This window comes from Sparus aurata, chromosome 24, assembly GCF_900880675.1.
Source record: "Sparus aurata chromosome 24, fSpaAur1.1, whole genome shotgun sequence".
NCBI lineage: Eukaryota > Metazoa > Chordata > Actinopteri > Spariformes > Sparidae > Sparus > Sparus aurata.
In genome coordinates, this window is record NC_044210.1 from 12733749 (window position 1) to 12751402 (window position 17654).

At 41.3% G+C, this 17654-nt stretch overlaps 1 protein-coding gene and 10 non-coding genes across 11 annotated transcripts; 1 reads left to right on the top strand and 10 right to left on the bottom strand.

Moving 5' to 3' along the window:
* Positions 1-37: 37 nt before the first annotated feature.
* On the bottom strand, positions 38-110 carry trnam-cau (transfer RNA methionine (anticodon CAU)). Its single transcript has one exon. It is a non-coding gene; the product is annotated as a tRNA-Met (tRNA).
* Positions 111-529: 419 nt separating this feature from the next.
* trnad-guc (transfer RNA aspartic acid (anticodon GUC)) lies at positions 530-601 on the top strand. Its single transcript has one exon. It is a non-coding gene; the product is annotated as a tRNA-Asp (tRNA).
* Positions 602-874: 273 nt separating this feature from the next.
* Positions 875-945, bottom strand: trnag-gcc (transfer RNA glycine (anticodon GCC)). Its single transcript has one exon. It is a non-coding gene; the product is annotated as a tRNA-Gly (tRNA).
* Positions 946-1292: 347 nt separating this feature from the next.
* trnak-cuu (transfer RNA lysine (anticodon CUU)) lies at positions 1293-1365 on the bottom strand. The gene has a single exon. It is a non-coding gene; the product is annotated as a tRNA-Lys (tRNA).
* Positions 1366-1857: 492 nt separating this feature from the next.
* On the bottom strand, positions 1858-1930 carry trnam-cau (transfer RNA methionine (anticodon CAU)). Its single transcript has one exon. It is a non-coding gene; the product is annotated as a tRNA-Met (tRNA).
* A 1832-nt stretch (positions 1931-3762) lies between these two features.
* trnag-gcc (transfer RNA glycine (anticodon GCC)) lies at positions 3763-3833 on the bottom strand. The gene has a single exon. It is a non-coding gene; the product is annotated as a tRNA-Gly (tRNA).
* Positions 3834-6249: 2416 nt separating this feature from the next.
* On the bottom strand, positions 6250-6320 carry trnag-gcc (transfer RNA glycine (anticodon GCC)). Its single transcript has one exon. It is a non-coding gene; the product is annotated as a tRNA-Gly (tRNA).
* Positions 6321-6751: 431 nt separating this feature from the next.
* On the bottom strand, positions 6752-6822 carry trnag-gcc (transfer RNA glycine (anticodon GCC)). Its single transcript has one exon. It is a non-coding gene; the product is annotated as a tRNA-Gly (tRNA).
* Positions 6823-7248: 426 nt separating this feature from the next.
* On the bottom strand, positions 7249-7319 carry trnag-gcc (transfer RNA glycine (anticodon GCC)). Its single transcript has one exon. It is a non-coding gene; the product is annotated as a tRNA-Gly (tRNA).
* Positions 7320-7887: 568 nt separating this feature from the next.
* trnag-gcc (transfer RNA glycine (anticodon GCC)) lies at positions 7888-7958 on the bottom strand. Its single transcript has one exon. It is a non-coding gene; the product is annotated as a tRNA-Gly (tRNA).
* Positions 7959-8119: 161 nt separating this feature from the next.
* Positions 8120-17101, bottom strand: LOC115576760 (uncharacterized). The gene is made up of 13 exons (XM_030409323.1): positions 16711-17101; positions 15828-15980; positions 14345-14470; positions 14091-14257; positions 13874-13945; positions 13630-13720; positions 13419-13517; positions 12832-12858; positions 12056-12139; positions 11269-11319; positions 11126-11176; positions 10943-11008; positions 8120-10805 (listed from the first exon to the last, which is right to left on the bottom strand). Exons 1-13 carry the CDS (start codon positions 16802-16804, stop codon positions 10654-10656), a joined length of 1233 nt encoding a protein of 410 aa, XP_030265183.1. The 5' UTR covers positions 16805-17101; the 3' UTR covers positions 8120-10653.
* Between the last annotated feature and the right edge of the window lie 553 nt (positions 17102-17654).

The following is a 17654-nucleotide window of genomic DNA, read 5'->3' on the forward strand; positions in this document are numbered from 1 at the left end:
TGAACAGATTATTCCATGAATACACTTATAAAACACATGCCCCGTGTGAGGCTCGAACTCACGACCTTCAGATTATGAGACTGACGCGCTGCCTACTGCGCCAACGAGGCGTTGAAGATCTCATCCTTCATGCGGATCACACACATCGAGACAATGCATGGAAAAATGCCTTCCATGCTAACTCAACCCTGGGGCTTAAAATGGCAATCCTAGCACCAAGCCTCACACGAGACAATCCAAACTGTAGCCCCAGTCATACTGCCTGTTCAGTTATGTTAATTTTCATGTGAAAGTCAATGGAGGCGGAATGGAAAGACAGTTTGGTCCTGCCTCTGATCTGCCAGCAGAGGTAGTCACAGAGCCGCAAAGAGATAACCTCTTTGTGAAAGTCAGGATCAGCGTAAAGGTGAGCTTTCGTTGTGACGATATCTCTAAGAGATATTAGTCTGTGACTAGGCACGTACTTGCTATGCTGCAGCAACATGGGCGGTACATTCTAAATTTGAAGCATGTTTTCTTGGCAAACATCTCCTCGTTAGTATAGTGGTGAGTATCCCCGCCTGTCACGCGGGAGACCGGGGTTCGATTCCCCGACGGGGAGTGAATAACCTTTTTCACCACTCTACTCCAATGGTCATGAACTCTCGGCCAACCGCAGAGAATACATAGTTTCCATTTAAAAATCATCCTTTTCTAGACTACGTCATTCTAACTGTAACCACGATCCATCTACCTTTATTCTGAGTTTACTTTAAAATAAAAAGCTCACAGTGGCACATTCTTTGTACATTCACACAAACAATCTCTGTGTTCCAAAATATCAGAATATATGACACTAAGTGGAAATAATACATGGAAGTCTAAAAAGGAGTGTTGCATTGGCCGGGAATCGAACCCGGGCCTCCCGCGTGGCAGGCGAGAATTCTACCACTGAACCACCAATGCTCACATGACACAATAAGGGGCGTGTTAGAATAAGTAGGGTTACTTCCATACATATAATGTGTGACAACAGATTCAAAAGCAGGAGCCTGTTGACAAATATGTTAAATCTGTCCACATAGTTTGTGTTTTCATTCTCAAGCACAGTCAGATATGAACTTTATACACACAAATTCACCTGAGAGCTACACATTGCATATCAAAATCACAACAGTCAAGTGCTAAAACATTAATCAAGCATTATCCATTAATTAATCCATTCATAATTCCAACTGTTGCTGTGTGTGCCTGTGCAAAGAATAACTACACTGAGAAAAATAAAATCTGTGTACAGCAGGAAAAAAGTTGTGCGCCCAACGTGGGGCTCGAACCCACGACCCTGAGATTAAGAGTCTCATGCTCTACCGACTGAGCTAGCCGGGCTGTGTGTGAAGTCTTAAAATTGGTATTTAAAAATGTCTTACTATCACCTTTATTTAGCTACAATGAATATGGCCTGCGAGGCTGTCTTGTAACTCCACTGATGATAACGTCCGCTGTCATGTCAGTTCTGTTAGCTTAAACATATCCAGCCGCCTCTTCATCACCTAACCTACGAAACTGCGAATCTAATCAAGGCCATTTTTATTTTACACGTTGTTGACTCTGCCAGTGAAACCCTGAAGAAATGAGGCCGTGGTAACCACACAGATGTTTCTTTCGCATAGAAAAAGATACCTGCTCTGAATATGATTACAGCAGTATTATTTGTGGGAGGATGTTACCAAACGCCTGTAATGTGAAGGAGGGTTTTTTTTTTACACTAGTGCCATTTGAAAAGAAACGTTCAACATACACACATCGGTCCGCAGAAAAAGTTGCTTGTCGTCAGCCTCTTCCATGTACCAGATACAGACAATAAAGTCGCAAAACACATGCCCCGTGTGAGGCTCGAACTCACGACCTTCAGATTATGAGACTGACGCGCTGCCTACTGCGCCAACGAGGCTTCCAGTTCTCTCCCGCCGGAACAGTTTATACACGTTCACACATAAGGGGCACATGGATCAGTGGTTTTATCTTGTTATATGAGCAGAGATCCACATTCAGATTTGATTTTGATATCAACAAAACATCCACTAATAGTCCTATATGTCCTCATTTTAAAAATCGCAGCGTTTTATTCTACATCTCACACTTCCATATTGATTGCAAGGTAATAAACCTCAGTGCACACCAGAGGGAAGCAAAGCGCTTCTACCGCCCAGCCTGATGACCTCTGACCTACAGTCACCACTCCGTCCATGCACTTTCATTTTCACTGTCTGCACATCTGAAATGCGTTCATTACATTTTCGGCTACACTTTAGCTTTTAAGCTATCTGCCTCTGACTTCTACACAAATTAGCCAGACCGAAAGAAACAACAACAAACTGCATTTAAAAGCAAAATAGTTCAGCTAATGTGGTATATACTCTGTAACATCACTGTCCCTCCCGGTGCGCAGCTTCCCATCCTCTCTACGAAGTTCACAGGAATAACATGAGATTTCATCTTCCACGCTACGAATACTTCAATGAAGCTGATATTTGGCTGTCAAGAATAGCCACACTGCTACTTTCAAAACCGAGGAAAAATTCGGCCCATGTTAATAAATACGTAATAAATACGTAAATTGACTAAATGAGTCCGTCAGCTGTGAATCAAAAGTTTAGCTTTTAAGCTAGCTGCTACACAGCACCAATGTGACGCACTTCAAATGAGCAAACAGACACAATTTAGCTAGCTTACATTAGCACTTTTACACGGAAAATGAAAGCCACAAAACTTACTAAACATGGTTGATGAACGTTGTTGTAATAACTTGATGGTAACTCACCAACTGTCCGCAAGAACTTCGCTGATTTAACCACATGTTGTAGCATTTTTCTCCATCCGTGCTGCCTTGTTAAATCTGAAGTCCCCTGAAAAGTGAGCGGCCGGAAAACGTCGCCAGCAGCTCCTCTTTCATCGACGAAACTTGATTTAAAACCGATTTAAAGTCCAAAGTGCAACTGTGAAACATTAACTTTAAGACTGAGTCAAAATAAACAGTAAGAACTGCGGATTGACGCGTATTTCAGACGTGCGGACTTGTGACCTCCGGACATTGTGGCACCTTCAATTAAGCAGCAGCCAATAGCGGAAGGCCAAACATGGGCAGACATCACGTGACGTTAAACTTGTCAAAAATAACACTAAGAAAAATGTTTGGTTTTTTAAATGGTTCCAACACTGTAAAAAATGTGATGATTACACCATCAATAAACCAACTGTTTAATTCAGATATTCATCACATTAACTTTATTATTGAACAGGCAGTGTGACTGTGGTTTCAGTTTGGGTGCCACCCTAATACTCTCCCCTTCTCCTCACCAGTATGTGGGGCGCCACACCTGACGCTACCTGCCACTCAGGCTGGGTGGTATAAGGTGCTGCGGATGCCAATGGACGGCCGTGAACAGCAGGAGCCAGAGAGCCTGAGCTACAACCTGCCGTTTTCCCGTAAGACAAAAGTTACCTTGGTTAATTGGTGTCTGTGGCTGTATTAGAGGGCAGATCTGCAGGAAGGGGCCCCAGCAGTGACGTTAGCGTTGCAGGACAGTCTGTCGTCGAGGATTATGTTAAGTTCCTCGCCGTCGACAAAGGCAATACCGTGACATCATCGAATGTGACTGACAGGTCCTCCATGCGGGAATATTGACTTCTTGTGAATATGTAAAAGTTCACAGTCTGCATGTCTTCCTGCTTGGATACTCTCTATTGCTGCAGCTCAGTGACCAGTACTGAGGAAAAGGGTGATGCATTGGCCGGGAATCGAACCCGGGCCTCCCGCGTGGCAGGCGAGAATTCTACCACTGAACCACCAATGCTTGATATTCCACTTTTGAGACTCAAAAAACATGCAAATGCTCCTTTAACCTGAACGGTCACTTTTCATCTGATGGGTTGTTTGATGGGTTTCCCTCCACCCCTTGTCCAAAAAAAGTTTATTTTCTGCTGTCTCTGTCCAAAGATTAGTTCTGCTGTCATACAGTGCGGTGACAGATAAGTGCTTTGCATTGGCTGGAAATCAACCCCTGTGTGTTGAGGTTAGATTGCGGTATTGCAAAAGTTGGCTGAACCTTTTTTGGGCGACATGTACGACTATGAGGTTTGGGGTTTTTTGCCAAAACTCTGTGTTAGCACGCCTCTGTTATCACAGTACCAGGCTCATTGGTTAAATGGACGCTTGGACTTTGTGCATATCTTTCAGCCTGTACACCCTCTGATGCTGCAGCATACATCCCTTAAAGTGAGTGAAGGAAAAAGCATGTTGCACTGGCTGGGAATCGAATCCATGCCTCCAAGGTGGCCGCCGCGAATTGCTTAGCTAAACCGCCCTAAACCGTTTCCCAGTCATTCTGTATGGTAGTGCTAAACCACTACAGATGTAATGCGCCTTCCAGCCACTGAAGCTTTGTGGTGCTGTAACAGCTTCATTCAGTGACTGGAGAAGAAATCAAGCAAACAAACGATGTTGCACTTGTTTCGACCAACAAAGGTAAGTGAAGAAGGACTAGATAAACAATGGACAGAGATGAACGTTGTCCAGGCGAATCTCGGAGTTTTGTATGTTGAATTACATCGAACTTTTTAGCCGTTTCACTTAGCGGCACGTCGCGTTAACTTACACAACAACATGGTAAAAACTTACTGACGTTATTAATGCTAGCATCTAATACAGTTGGTTATTATTTCCGTGGCACACTTGCATATATGTAATAGAGTATTTGGATTCATATATTATTTTTTGGTTTTAATCAGCATAACGTCATGCGTTTCTCTCAGTTCAATTTCACTTCCATGACCAAACACTTATGTTAACATCACACGCAAGATACACACGACCACTTTTTTTTTTTCTTCTATCTTTCATGTCTTTCTATGCATAGTTTTACTCAATTAAATTCAATTTTGTTGTCATTAATTCAATGTGCGGGGACATATTTACACTAAAATGGTGCAGGGGGTGTGGGGGACTTGCATGGCATAAAAGAAATACAGATAAAAACACAAGAATGTCAACATATTTACAAACTTGCTTCCTTTTTGTGTTTTGCCAGTTGCTGCTCCATCACCATCATCATCATCATCATCATTTGCTGTACCAGGACGAGCCACAGGAAAACACTGTAAAAACTCTGATGACTACACCATCAATAAACCAACTGTTTAATTCAAATATTCATCACATTAACTTTATTCTTGAACAGGCAGTGTGACTGGGGTTACAGTTTGGATCGTCTCTTGTGAGGCTTGGTGCTAGGATTGCCATTTTAAGCCCCAGGGTTGATTTGGCACAGAAAGGCATTTTTTCATACATTGTGTTACAGCCCCAGTACTGTGGGTGTGTTTTGTGTTGTGTTTTGTTTGCCCTCTTTAGGTGCCTCCCTCCCTAATAATCTCCCCTTCTCCTCGCCAGTGTGTGGGGCGCCAAACCTGAGGCTACCTGCTTGCGGATGCCAGTGGGTGGCCGTGAACTGCAGGAGCCAGAGAGCCTGAGCTACAACCTGCTGTATTCCCGTAAGACAATAGCTACCTTGGTCAATTGGTGTTTGTCGTTGGTGAAAAAAATTGTTTTTTGACTTTTCACTTAGTTTAGTTTTTGACTTACTGTAGCGATCTACGCCACGCAATGTCCCCAAAAAAGAAGGCTGAATTTGAAGGAAGCCTTGGAATTGGCCTACAAATGCAGGCCCTGAATTGAGCCACAACAAGTGAGTATGTGCCGTAAAGTGAGGTAAGGAAAAGAGTGTTTCATTGGCCAGGAATCGAACCCGGGCCTCCCGCGTGGCAGGCGAGAATTCTACCACTGAACCACCAATGCTTAAAATGTTATTAACCATGACTGAGAAAATTGCAAATAGTCCTTTAATCTGAACAGTCACTTTTCATCTGATGGGTTGTTTGATGGGTTTCCCTCCACCCCTTGTCCAAAAAAAGTTTATTTTCTGCTGTCTCTGTCCAAAGATTAGTTCTGCTGTCATACAATATGGTGACAGATAAGTGCTTTGGGAATTAACCCTTGTTTGTTGAGGTTAGATTGCGGTATTGCAAAAGTTGGCTGGACCTTTTTTGGGCGACATAGATGACTATGAGGTTGTTTTTTTTTTGCCAAAGCTCTGTGTTGGCACGCCTTTGTTATGACAGTACCAGGCTCATTGGTTGAACTGCATGCTTGGAATTTGTGCATGTATTTCAGCCTGTACACCCTCTGATGCTGCAGCATATTGAGTAAAAGCTTGTTGCATTGGCCGGGAATCGAACCCGGGCCTCCCGCGTGGCAGGCGAGAATTCTACCACTGAACCACCAATGCTTAAAATGTTGTAAACCATGACTGACAAAATTGCAAATGCTCCTTTAATCTGAACAGTCACTTTTCATCTGATGGGTTGTTTGACAGGTTTCCCTCCACCCCTTGCCCACGAAAAGTTTCTTTACTGCTGTCTCTGTCCAAAGATTTGTTCTGCTGTCATACAGTACAGTGACAGATAAGTGCTGCGCATTCACTGGGAATCAACCCCTGCGTGTTGAGGTTAGATTGCGGTATTGCAAAAGTTGGCTGGATCTTTTTTGGGCGACATAGAGGTTTTTTATGAGGTTTTTTTTTTTTTGCCAAAGCTCTGTGTTGGCACGCCTTTGTTATGACAGTACCAGGCTCATTGGTTGAACTGCATGCTTGGAATTTGTGCATGTATTTCAGCCTGTACACCCTCTGATGCTGCAGCATATTGAGTAAAAGCTTGTTGCATTGGCCGGGAATCGAACCCGGGCCTCCCGCGTGGCAGGCGAGAATTCTACCACTGAACCACCAATGCTTAAAATGTTATTAACCATGACTGAGAAAATTGCAAATGCTCCTTTAATCTGAACAGTCACTTTTCATCTGATGGGTTGTTTGACAGGTTTCCCTCCACCCCTTGCCTGAGAAAAGTTTCTTTACTGCTGTCTCTGTCCAAAGATTAGTTCTGCTGTCATACAGTGTGGTGACAGATAAGTGCTTCGCATTCACTGGGAATCAACCCCTGTGTGTTGAGGTTAGATTGCAGTATTGCAAAAGTTGGCTGGACCTTTTTTGGGCGACATAGATGACTATGAGGTTTTTTTTTTTTGCCAAAGCTCTGTGTTGGCACGCCTAGTTATGACAGTACCAGGCTCATTGGTCGAAGCGCATGCTTGGAATTTGTGCATGTATTTCAGCCTGTACACCGTCTGATGCTGCAGCATATTGAGTAAAAGCTTGTTGCATTGGCCGGGAATCGAACCCGGGCCTCCCGCGTGGCAGGCGAGAATTCTACCACTGAACCACCAATGCTTGAGTGCTCACATTTTGACTGCTGTGTCAGTCCAAAATTAATTCTGCTGCAAAAAAGTGACTGAGAAAACTGTAAACACTCTTTAACCTGAACAGTCAATTTTCGTCTGATGGGTTGTTGACGGGTTTTCCTCCACCCCTTGCCCAAAAAAGTTTCTTTACTGCTGTCTCATTCTGCTGTCATGTTATTGGCCATGAATCAACCCTTGCGAGTTGAGGTCAGGTTACAGTATTGCAAAAGTTGGCTGGACCTTTTGTGGACGATGTGGAGTTTTTTTTTTGCCAAAGCTCTGCGTTGGCATGCCCCTTTGTATCAGTACCAGCTTCATTGGCCGAAGTCGACTCTTGGACAGTGTGCATGTCTTTCTGCCTGCACACCTTCTATGCTTTGGGGTGCTAAAAAAAAGTTCCTTTACTGCTGTCTCTGTCCAAAAACTCATTCTGCTGTCATACAGTCCAGTTGACAGGGGTATGTGCGTTACATTGGCCACGTCTTTCTGTCTGTACACCTTCTACTGCTGCAGCATAGTGAGTATGTGGCTCAAAGGGACTGAAGGAAAAAGTGTGTTGCATTGGCCGGGAATCGAACCCGGGCCTCCCGCGTGGCAGGCGAGAATTCTACCACTGAACCACCAATGCATAAAACCCTGCTCTCGTGGCTCACATCATGGCTCAATGGGACTCACAGTTTCTCAACAAACAGTGGCAGACTGAAGGGTTAGGGAAAGTGAGGTTTATAGATTTGACTTTTACCTAATAATAACATAATTGCGATGAGACAACGCTTTAAAAAAACTGAATATTTTTCAAAAGTTTTAATGGGATTTGAAAGATGAATACAACCTTGCATGAGTTTGAATAGAGTTTCTATCTGGAAGATGAGCTTTGAAAAGGCTTGAAAGAGTGTGAAAATGTGTGAAACATCGGCAGTAAAAGGCTCAAAGCAGCGTGATAATATTCAATATGAGCTGTTCATGTCAGTATAAAGCAGTCAAGCATATTTTCCATGTACTGTAGTTCATACAGTGATGAGTGCTCGTTACAGTCTTCAAACAAGGAAATGTGCAAACGCATATCGTACATACAGAGCTTCAAAAACACACAAATACATAATGGCTTCACATTTTCATAAGACAAATTTAAAAACAAAATAAATAAAAGTAATGGAACTGAGAGTGCGTATAAAGATGAACGGCAAGAAAGGTCTTGAAATCTGTCGTAAAAAAGTGTTTAAAAAAAACACCTTTATCTTCCTTTTTGAGAGAACTTATGAACAAAAACAAAATGTTGTGCTTTTAATGATCTTTTTGTTTGATCCATTTTCTTCCTTCACCTGTTATACATCTGTATATTTGTCTTCATCGCATCTAATGAGCCTAAAGTCTTTTTAAATAAACCTGCACAGTCACCGTGTCATCCATCTTCATACACACACGTACACATAATAAATAAAAGGAAGCACAGCTGCCTCACCAGGGTGCAGTTTTAAGAGTGTGTGAGGACCTCTGGTGGACAGAAAAGGAACTTGCAGCAGCAGCAGAGAGACGTCTCATAAAATAACACTATGCAACACAGAAAAGCAAATATAAAGATCTAAACTACATTCATGGGGACATTTATAAATAAAAAGGTTGTGCTCATCCAACAACCAAACACTTCTCACTGATATGTAACATCAAGGTCAAAAATACATCTTCATCTTCTTCTTTTTGGCGTGTTCTCTTTAAAAAGCTCCTCTCATCGGTTGAGTGTTTCATGTTTGGTTCAGGCTCTGTGTAACATTTACTTGGATTTCTGTCTGCTACTTAAATGACAAATACTTTTTAGTTATTCAACATAACAGTGCATGTGCTGCAGATATATATATCAAAGATTAGCACTTAACTTGATATGCGATGAAATGATTGTAACACAGTTGTATATATTGTATAGAAACACTTTGGCGTTGCAGGCAGCATTAGTGTGTCACAGGGAAGATTTTGCACCATTGTTTTGGTTGAAGAGGCACTTTCACTTCAGCACATGGTGTTTAAACTCTGCAGCAGGAGGTTCAGTCCAACAAAAGCTTCTATTCTAGAACCGTTTGGTACCTGAGAGCTGCTTTCAGTCAAACACAAGCCTGAAAACACATGTTCAAAAAGCTACTAAATGTACTGAAGTAAAAGTAAAGACGTTGTGTTAAATATTACTAAGAATTTTCAACTAAGGACTATTACTCGTCTTTGCCGTTGTCATTGATTACATCTCGTATTGATTACTGCAGCTCCTTCCTCTCAAGTATCCCCGCAAACTTTAACTGGTCCAGATGATCACCAGAGGATCTCCCTGAGTAAAGGCTAACTGCATCGGACTGTGAAGGGCTGAGGCTAACTGGTTAGCATGCTAACTTCAGTGGATATCTCAGCAACTTGATACAAAACTGCTTTTTCTTCACATGCTGCTGATGGTTTTAGTTTTTTCAGTACAGTATCTCGTCTCCACCTGTTCACCTGACTGCCCTCGTCTTCATCATTCATCTCATCGTTGAAATAAACTTTTTTTTTACTCAACACCGAGCCTCGTGTCTCTGCTTCTGGGTCTGAAAGTAACCAAAATATAACAACCTAGACTACCACGCTTTCATTTGAAAGTCTTTCCCACAAGACATTTGCAGTATTGACTCTTTCTTTGTTTTCAATTTTCTGACTCAAAACACACCTTTTGAAACCAAAAAGCTCACAGCTTGATCCTCTCTCATTATGACACTGGACAGGAGCTGCAGTTAATGACATTAAAGAAAAAAGAGGAAGGAGCTACAGGAATCAGAAATTTGAAATCGTATGAAAAACAGCACAGAGCTGCACTTTTGTGCTGCTGAAATGAGAACTCTACGAGTTGAAATGCGTCATCGCAGCTGGTATAAGTCAGGCACAGCGGCACTTATATTCATAATGCTCACAAACAGGAACATCTTAATGTAGATACTGCGTAAGACTGTGGGTGGGTTGTGGTTTTTTGGTTGTGGTCTTGAATGCATCCTTACAAATTGTAGAGATACATATATATATATGGAGAGAGAGAGAATATAAACGTCATTATCATTGGCCAGACGGCCTACCCCTACATGAGACCAAAAAGGTTCTTTAGTTCAGTGATTCTCAACCTTTCTGAGTCCCGACCCATCACCAGCGCTGTAGTGAATACAGGCAAACACATTCTGGCTGTTTAGTGGCCTGACAAAGGGCTGAAAATCCTTCATAAACTTTCCCCTGTAGTACCTTTCTTGAGAATGGTCATAAAAACACTGCAGGTCACAGCAGCCACGGAGATTTAACCCCTCAGACTTCATACTGACCTACACAGAACTTGTTAATTGATAATAAGTAGAGTTTTTTCGAGAAGGAGTCAAAGGTACATCTGCTCTGTCGTCGTCTGCTGGTGGTTGGTCCTCTGGCGGCTCCTCCCGGCTGAGGGCTTCTGGGCCATTTGTCTTCCCAGCTGAGTCCTCTTTCAAATGATAAAAGATTTGTCACGTTCATAATTCAAGACAGCGTCGGCGATCTTACCCACTGCCCTCTGAAGACAGACTTCTGCTTCTTGTCTATTCTCTAACTAAGTATGGAGTAGTTTACAATATTCCTCACCTGTTTCCTCCCTCGCAGCAGCTGTCGAGTCCGGCTCAGATGTTTCAGAAATCACTGACAGCAGCTCTGTAAAGTAATACAGAGACGGCAAATGAGTCATCCGCATGGTCAAAATGGTCGAGAAAACAAACATGGCTGCCACGTGGCCGTCACACCTGTTTGGCACGATAAGGGTTTACTCACCAGTCTTATCACGTGCGGGTGTTTCTTTCACCGCAGTCATCGAAGGAGTCTCTGTCAAATCAGAACACGTCTGTAACACTCTGACTCTCCCTGTTGCGGATTCATATCATCATTCAGATCAGGTGAGACAACGTTTTACTCACCGGTTACATGATTGGTGTGTTCAGTTCCATTTTGAAGCAACGCTGATCCCTCTGTGAAATAATGAAACCTGTCAGTTTCCTGCCGTCAAAACAACCCACAAAGAAACGTAAAATGATTTAAACTGAGGCGTTACTGAGAGATTTCAGCGTAGATTTAGATTTTGCAGCTGCTGAAAACTTGGATTACACCACACGATCTATTGAGACTGATTTTAAGGCTTTTTCAGTTGTTGTTTTTTTTACATTTTAAAACAATTCTCCAGCTACTTCAGTTGTTTGGGAGAATGCTGCAGTGCTGTTTTGCTGTGAAGCTTCAGAAATGTGTGTTTTGGTCACTCACAAGTTACATTTAAGACTCGGAGCTCACGCGTAATGTTTGTTCGATTAACCAAACGTGTTGAAAAAAGAACACAAGAGGAAGTTATCTCGTGTGAAAATTGGTTTTTGAAACCGCCTGCATTGGAGGAAGTACTCACATCCTTCGCTGAAGCACTGAGCGTCAACATGGAGCCGGTTTTGAATAATGTTTGGTGGTTTCCAAGATGAATCTGAGGGATTTTAAATAAAGTTCTGCTGCACAAAAGCATTTTAAGCTTAGATTTTGGTGCAAGTCCGTCTGTGAATTTGTGACATCGCACTGCGTCATCATGTCACACATTTGCATGGCAGCAAGTTTGGCCAAAATACAATTATGACCCTGAAAATGAGCGTAAGATGGGACCTTTATGCACACTGTGAATAGATGTACACCACTGGACACACTTTGGGTTGTTATAACATCACTCACCAGTTACGTTGTCGGTCTCTCCAGACGCAGCCGGTGTCGGGTCTCGTAAAGTTATTCTGCCATTTTCAAGCATCATTGATTTATCTGTGAAATGATAAAAAGAGTTGTCGCTAAAACCACTCAGTATAACTACATATTGTGGAGAAAGCTGCTCCGCAAAAGAGGATTTTTGTTTAAAAAAGGTTCAATTCAAACGAGGTAACACAGATAGTTTTCTACAATGTAAAATGTCTTTATGTAATGTTTTGTTCAATAGCTTTATTTATTCATATTTATATGCATTGTAAATTTGATTCATAAGTGTGGTCTGTCTCATTGAATCAGAGTTTAAACATTACTGTTAACTTTTGTTTTATTGTCTTTAAAATGCATTTTCTTTGTAATTTAAAGTATTTATTTGCTTTTTTTTTTTTACTTTTTATTGTCTTTTAAATGCAATTTCTTTGTAATCGTAACTATAAATGTACTTATTTTTATTTTCAAATGCAATTTTTAACTTCTTCATGTCTTATTTTTGATGTATTTCTCTGCCCCTGTGAAGCACTTTGAACGGCCTTGTGTCTGAATGGTGCTGCTTAATGTTTGTCATTGTGTACATGTTTATGAAGCCCAGCATCGTTGAGGCTTCTTTGAATACATTAAAAAATTCTGATGTGAAATATTTAAAAATGTTGGATACAAGCATGTTTGACAATGTATGAACACAGAAATAGATATCATTTATATGTATATTATTGAAGACAAATAAGTGAAGTACAGTGGATGTATTTTCTTACCCTGTGCCGTCCCTTTACAGCAACTTCCTGTTTTAAAGACAGACACATGTATGTTGTAACTCACCGCAGTCCAACATTAACCCCCATGTTATGTTTTGTAATTCTGTTTTTTCTTTTTGCTGAATCAGAACGCCGTCATCGTTTCCACACTAACAGTTTCATCATAGATGGCCGGGGGAAACCCGCAGTCAAGCCCCGACAGGAGTGAGCGTTTAGCATTTCCTGTTCACGCCGTCGTCATAAATCTACATCTGTCACCTGATTAGTTTGACACTGTGGGAAACGTAAAAACGTGATGATTCTTAGGCAACCAGCTTTGCCATCGCTTTGACTCACACTGTGGGAACGTTATCAGTGTCCAGTGTTACCACAGTCTCTGCAGTACGTCTGGAGGCCTGTCTGGTCTTGAACCTTCATTCCTCTCACTCAGGCTCCGTTATTAAACACTTTCTATGTTTTTTAAAGACTCTGTTCCATCGTATAGCTTAACCGAAAGACTTGCTCTTCAGTATATTATCTGATACGGCCGGAGCATCCGCTGAGTAATGTTATTCAAAGTAACACAAACAATATTTATGGGTACTCACCTTTTCTGCATTTGTATACGATACAGATGACACACGGCAGCACTATTACTAGTACTGCTAATACTATGATTGTGATAAATATCACGTATCCCCAGGACCCTGCAACAAAATGAAAGACTTCAACATATTGTAACACCTCTGAGAGCACAAAGTCAGAATTAAGACGTTAAAATGTTAAAAAAAATGCTGTTAAAGCAGATATTTGACTCACGAGGGGGGGCGACAGGGTTGATGACTTCATCACTGCCACTGTAGCTGACGGGGTTTTCCATCATACATTTGAACGATGGCTCACTCCAATGCTATAGAATGAAAAGATGGTTAAACTTGAGCTCAGACACATGTTTGTATGTGCAACATGCTCAGATTACCAGCAATAACATCAGGGAGAAGACAGTTATGTCATTTATACTGCTGTTTACTCTTCTTACTACTTCTTCTTCTCTGCTACTTACGATGCTGTCTGTCTGGAATCCCTGCGTGGCCCTGGAGCTCACGGTTTTCCATGCTTCTTCCGTGCTTAAGTCCTATGATCATCAACATCAACATCATCATCATCATCACACATCATATTTATAGTCATTTTGTTAGTGTTATTAATACCAAATATTTCAGTGATTGTAGCTGTTATTATTATTGTAGTGGCTCCTGTAAATCACAGACACATTATACCTTCCATATATGGAGCACATTCACATTAGATGACTCAAATACGTAGTCACTGGCACGCCATCTGAAGGTGATTGGTTCGGCGTCCGTGGTGTTGCCTTCACAGGTGAAGACACAGTATTTATTCTCAGCGTCACACTGTCTGGAGAGGGACGGTTTGGAGACACGAGCTGATAGAGAAAGAGAAAAAACAAGGAGACTCAATCACACCATCCCCGTCCGCTCTCCAGACTTCATTCAGGTTTTCCTCCACTCACAGATAACCCGGAGCTCCTTAGTGGCCTTGACCTTGTCGTTGATCTCCGGCGTGTAGCTGCCGCTGTCGTCTCTAGCCAGTCCTTTGATTGTCAGCGCTCCAGTTGAAGTATTTAGCACGCCGCGATCTACAAACATGTACAGACACCAGACATCCAGAGTTCCGGTGTTTGTAAAGAAAATGTATGAAAAGTAGAAATTATCGTTGTGAATCCAATAGTTAATGGTTATGCAATAAAGGAAACTGAATTGGTCTTTGCAGGAAACCCCGAAATCCATCAATTTAGCACAAATCTGGGGTTAACCTATCAAATACTCAAATATCTTTCTTATTCTGCATATGCTATTCCAACACTGGCCCCCACCTTCCTCGTGTACAGCCAGCTGAAGTGTGTGACAGGCTGCTCACGCTTGGTGCCTCCATATCATCCTTTGTTTTTTCATATTTTTTACGTTGTCACATAAAATGACGTTGCTCGTCTATTTCAAACGCGTTCAGCATCTCCTCGGTTGCCTGTCTTACATGTTCTGCTGGATGAGACCCACGAAACTAGTGCACATACGGCACGCTGTAACTCCAAAGTGGAATCAATGTAATGCAGAGATGGTAGGGCATACTGGAGAAGATTCAAAAACTCCAGGTGACGAAGAAAACCCTGATCCTCTACCACGGAGATGAGCTGGTTTTCCAGAGCGATTCATCTGATGACCCTCTCTGTAATATTTGTGGACATGTCGCTGAGGAGATTTCTCTTAACTTTTGAAAGTACCCGCGACTGTTTGCTGCTTCGGTGTCCTCGCCTGCACTCTCGAGTGAACACGTGGTATTCTTTGAGTTTTTCTTTTGTATATGCCGTATCAAATGAGTAGTGAAAACGGCCGTATAGCAGATGTTACATGTCGCCGTTGGACTGCTTTCGCTTTCTGATTTGAAGTTTCCCACACTGCAGACACTTTGTTCACAGGTTTGCCAGAGTAATGCTACGCGCGCGTCTGCGTTCTGTCACGGGACATCCCTAAAAGTAATGCTTTAATTTACAATATACCTTTAAATGGCTCTTATTTTTCAATTAAGGTGGATATTTAGGGGTTGCATTTATGACATTTTATAATCTAAAAATCTTAATCTATATGTTAAAATTGCCTTAATTTTGAGGGATAAACCCCTGTATTGTGTTTTAAACACTTAAATCAATGCAGAATACCCATTTAAACAATTTAATATCCTGCAAATCATTAATTAAGCACAAATCTGGGGCTAATTTAGCAAAATACCTGAAGACAAATGTCTTAAAATGACCCCCAAACAAAATTCCCACTTTAACAACACCTAGAATTGTGTTTATAATCCGGATTTTTGGCAAGTATCACAAGTAAATTAAGGGTATCTTAGAAGAATCAGGGAAGATTGAAGGGTTTTGCTAATCATTAAATCAGATCAGATCCATCTGCCGTTAAATCTCAGGTGAAAGTGTGTGAATGTACCTGTGAAATGGCGGAAGGACTCGACCTCGTCTCCTTCGTACCAGTTCATGGCCATGTCGCCGTTGTGTTTCCACACGATGCTGGTGATGGGACCGTCCACCGAGTCAGGTGTGAGGACGGCGGTGCCTCCTACTGCACCGTAGGTCGGCTCGCCTGGAGAAAATAGCATCATATCTCATATTCCATACACTTTTATAGTTCTGGGTTATTGTTATCATTTAACTATCTGTCCTAAATGTAAAATCAAAAGCAGAAAGTATTGACAGTATCAAAAGTAGTACTCTTTACGTACTTGGGGATGTCATTGTATATTACAGTAACTGATTCACATGGAAGATTTACATTGTTGATATGAATATGTGTTCATTTAACCCATCAGTTGTTCTGTATGTATGTTATGAAGGAAGTAACTAAGGGTCATACAGGGGTCAACAAAGCATAACTTTTACTTGTAATTAAGTATTTATACAGTATGGTACAATTACTTTTACTTCTTTTAGTAACAAGTAACTGAAGTTATCAAATGAATGTAGTTAGTACAATAAAAGTACAATAGTTGCCTCTAAAGTGGAGTAGAGTGGAAGTATAAAGTAGCAGCAGATAGAAATACTCACTTAAAGTACAAATAGTTACATTACTTTTATTGGATTACATTTCTGAGGGGGTATATCTTGTGAAATCCTCTTTAAAGGTGTGGAGGTTGAGAGGTGTAATGTTTTCTGACGTCACTCAGATATGATCGATACATTGATAAACCTAACAACACACACCTGTGGGCGCGGCGATACGCGCTCCAAGAACAAAAGGACGTTTATATGAGGCTGTAGATGTGAAATCTTACTGGTAGCAGGTTTATAAGCTTGGTATTATTATTAAAACTTACCTTTGCCGGCTGTCATCGCAGTCAATAACAGTGTGACGACACACAGGTCCAGAGGTAGCGACGCCATCCTCGTTCCGATGAATGAAACCGGCATAAAAAGTCGCAGAAATTCTCTATTCTTTACTGTAAAGATTTATAAATCTAAAAACACTCACAGTATAAGCACAGCGGCTGAAATAAACACGTAAATTGGTCGTAAAAAATGAGCGAAGTGAGAGCTGAGGAGAAGTCCGTCTACGTCTGTCGGCTATTAAAGAGGAAGTGAGAGCCTGTGAGCGTCAGGTCATTTATAGTTTTCACGAGAGCGGTGAAACAATAACTCCTATTGGATGAGGAGAAAGTGTTCCATTTCCTCAAACACTGATTAATATTGTGACATTTTCTCTTTTTGCCACTCAGACCAAATAAATAAAATACAGAGTGAAAGCTTGCAGAAGTAGTAAACTAATAAATATTAGTAAAAAAATAAATAAATAAATTAAAAAAAAAATGAGGGCGCATGGTTGCCTGGCAACCTGCTAGCTGAAGTAAAAAAGTACCCCCGAAGCTAAGTTAGCTATAATAGGTTATGCTAGCTCTCGTACAGACTGCTTACTGGAAAATCCAGAAATATTAATTTACATGGGTTAACATTAAATACACAATGACAGCAGCAGCTTCTGGTTGATGTAAACAGTTGTTTGCTCCTTACCCGCCTTACTTACCTTTAAAAACTGTTAAACACACACACTGAATACAAGAATGTACCCTAACAAAATGGGGACCATGGTGATTCCTTTTCAAAAAAATATCTAAAAATAAAATTTGCCTCCCACTGTATTGTTTGTAAACTTTAATCTTATTTCAAAATTCTTCCATATATTAAGTATGATATAGTTTTAGGTGCACAAAATACTAGTTTAACAAATGCTCATGGTTGTAAACAGGAATAAGGGTGCAAATAC

Excerpts from the sequence above, each read along its gene's own strand:
- LOC115576760 (XM_030409323.1), bottom strand. The coding sequence starts at position 16,804 with ATGCCGGTTTCATTCATCGGAACGAGGATGGCGTCGCTACCTCTGGAC. Across the intron at positions 12,859-13,418 it reads CGTATACAAATGCAGAAAAG|GAAGTTGCTGTAAAGGGACG; the intron begins GTGAGTACCCAT and ends TCTTTAAAACAG. Across the intron at positions 11,177-11,268 it reads ACACACCAATCATGTAACCG|AGACTCCTTCGATGACTGCG; the intron begins GTGAGTAAAACG and ends CTGATTTGACAG.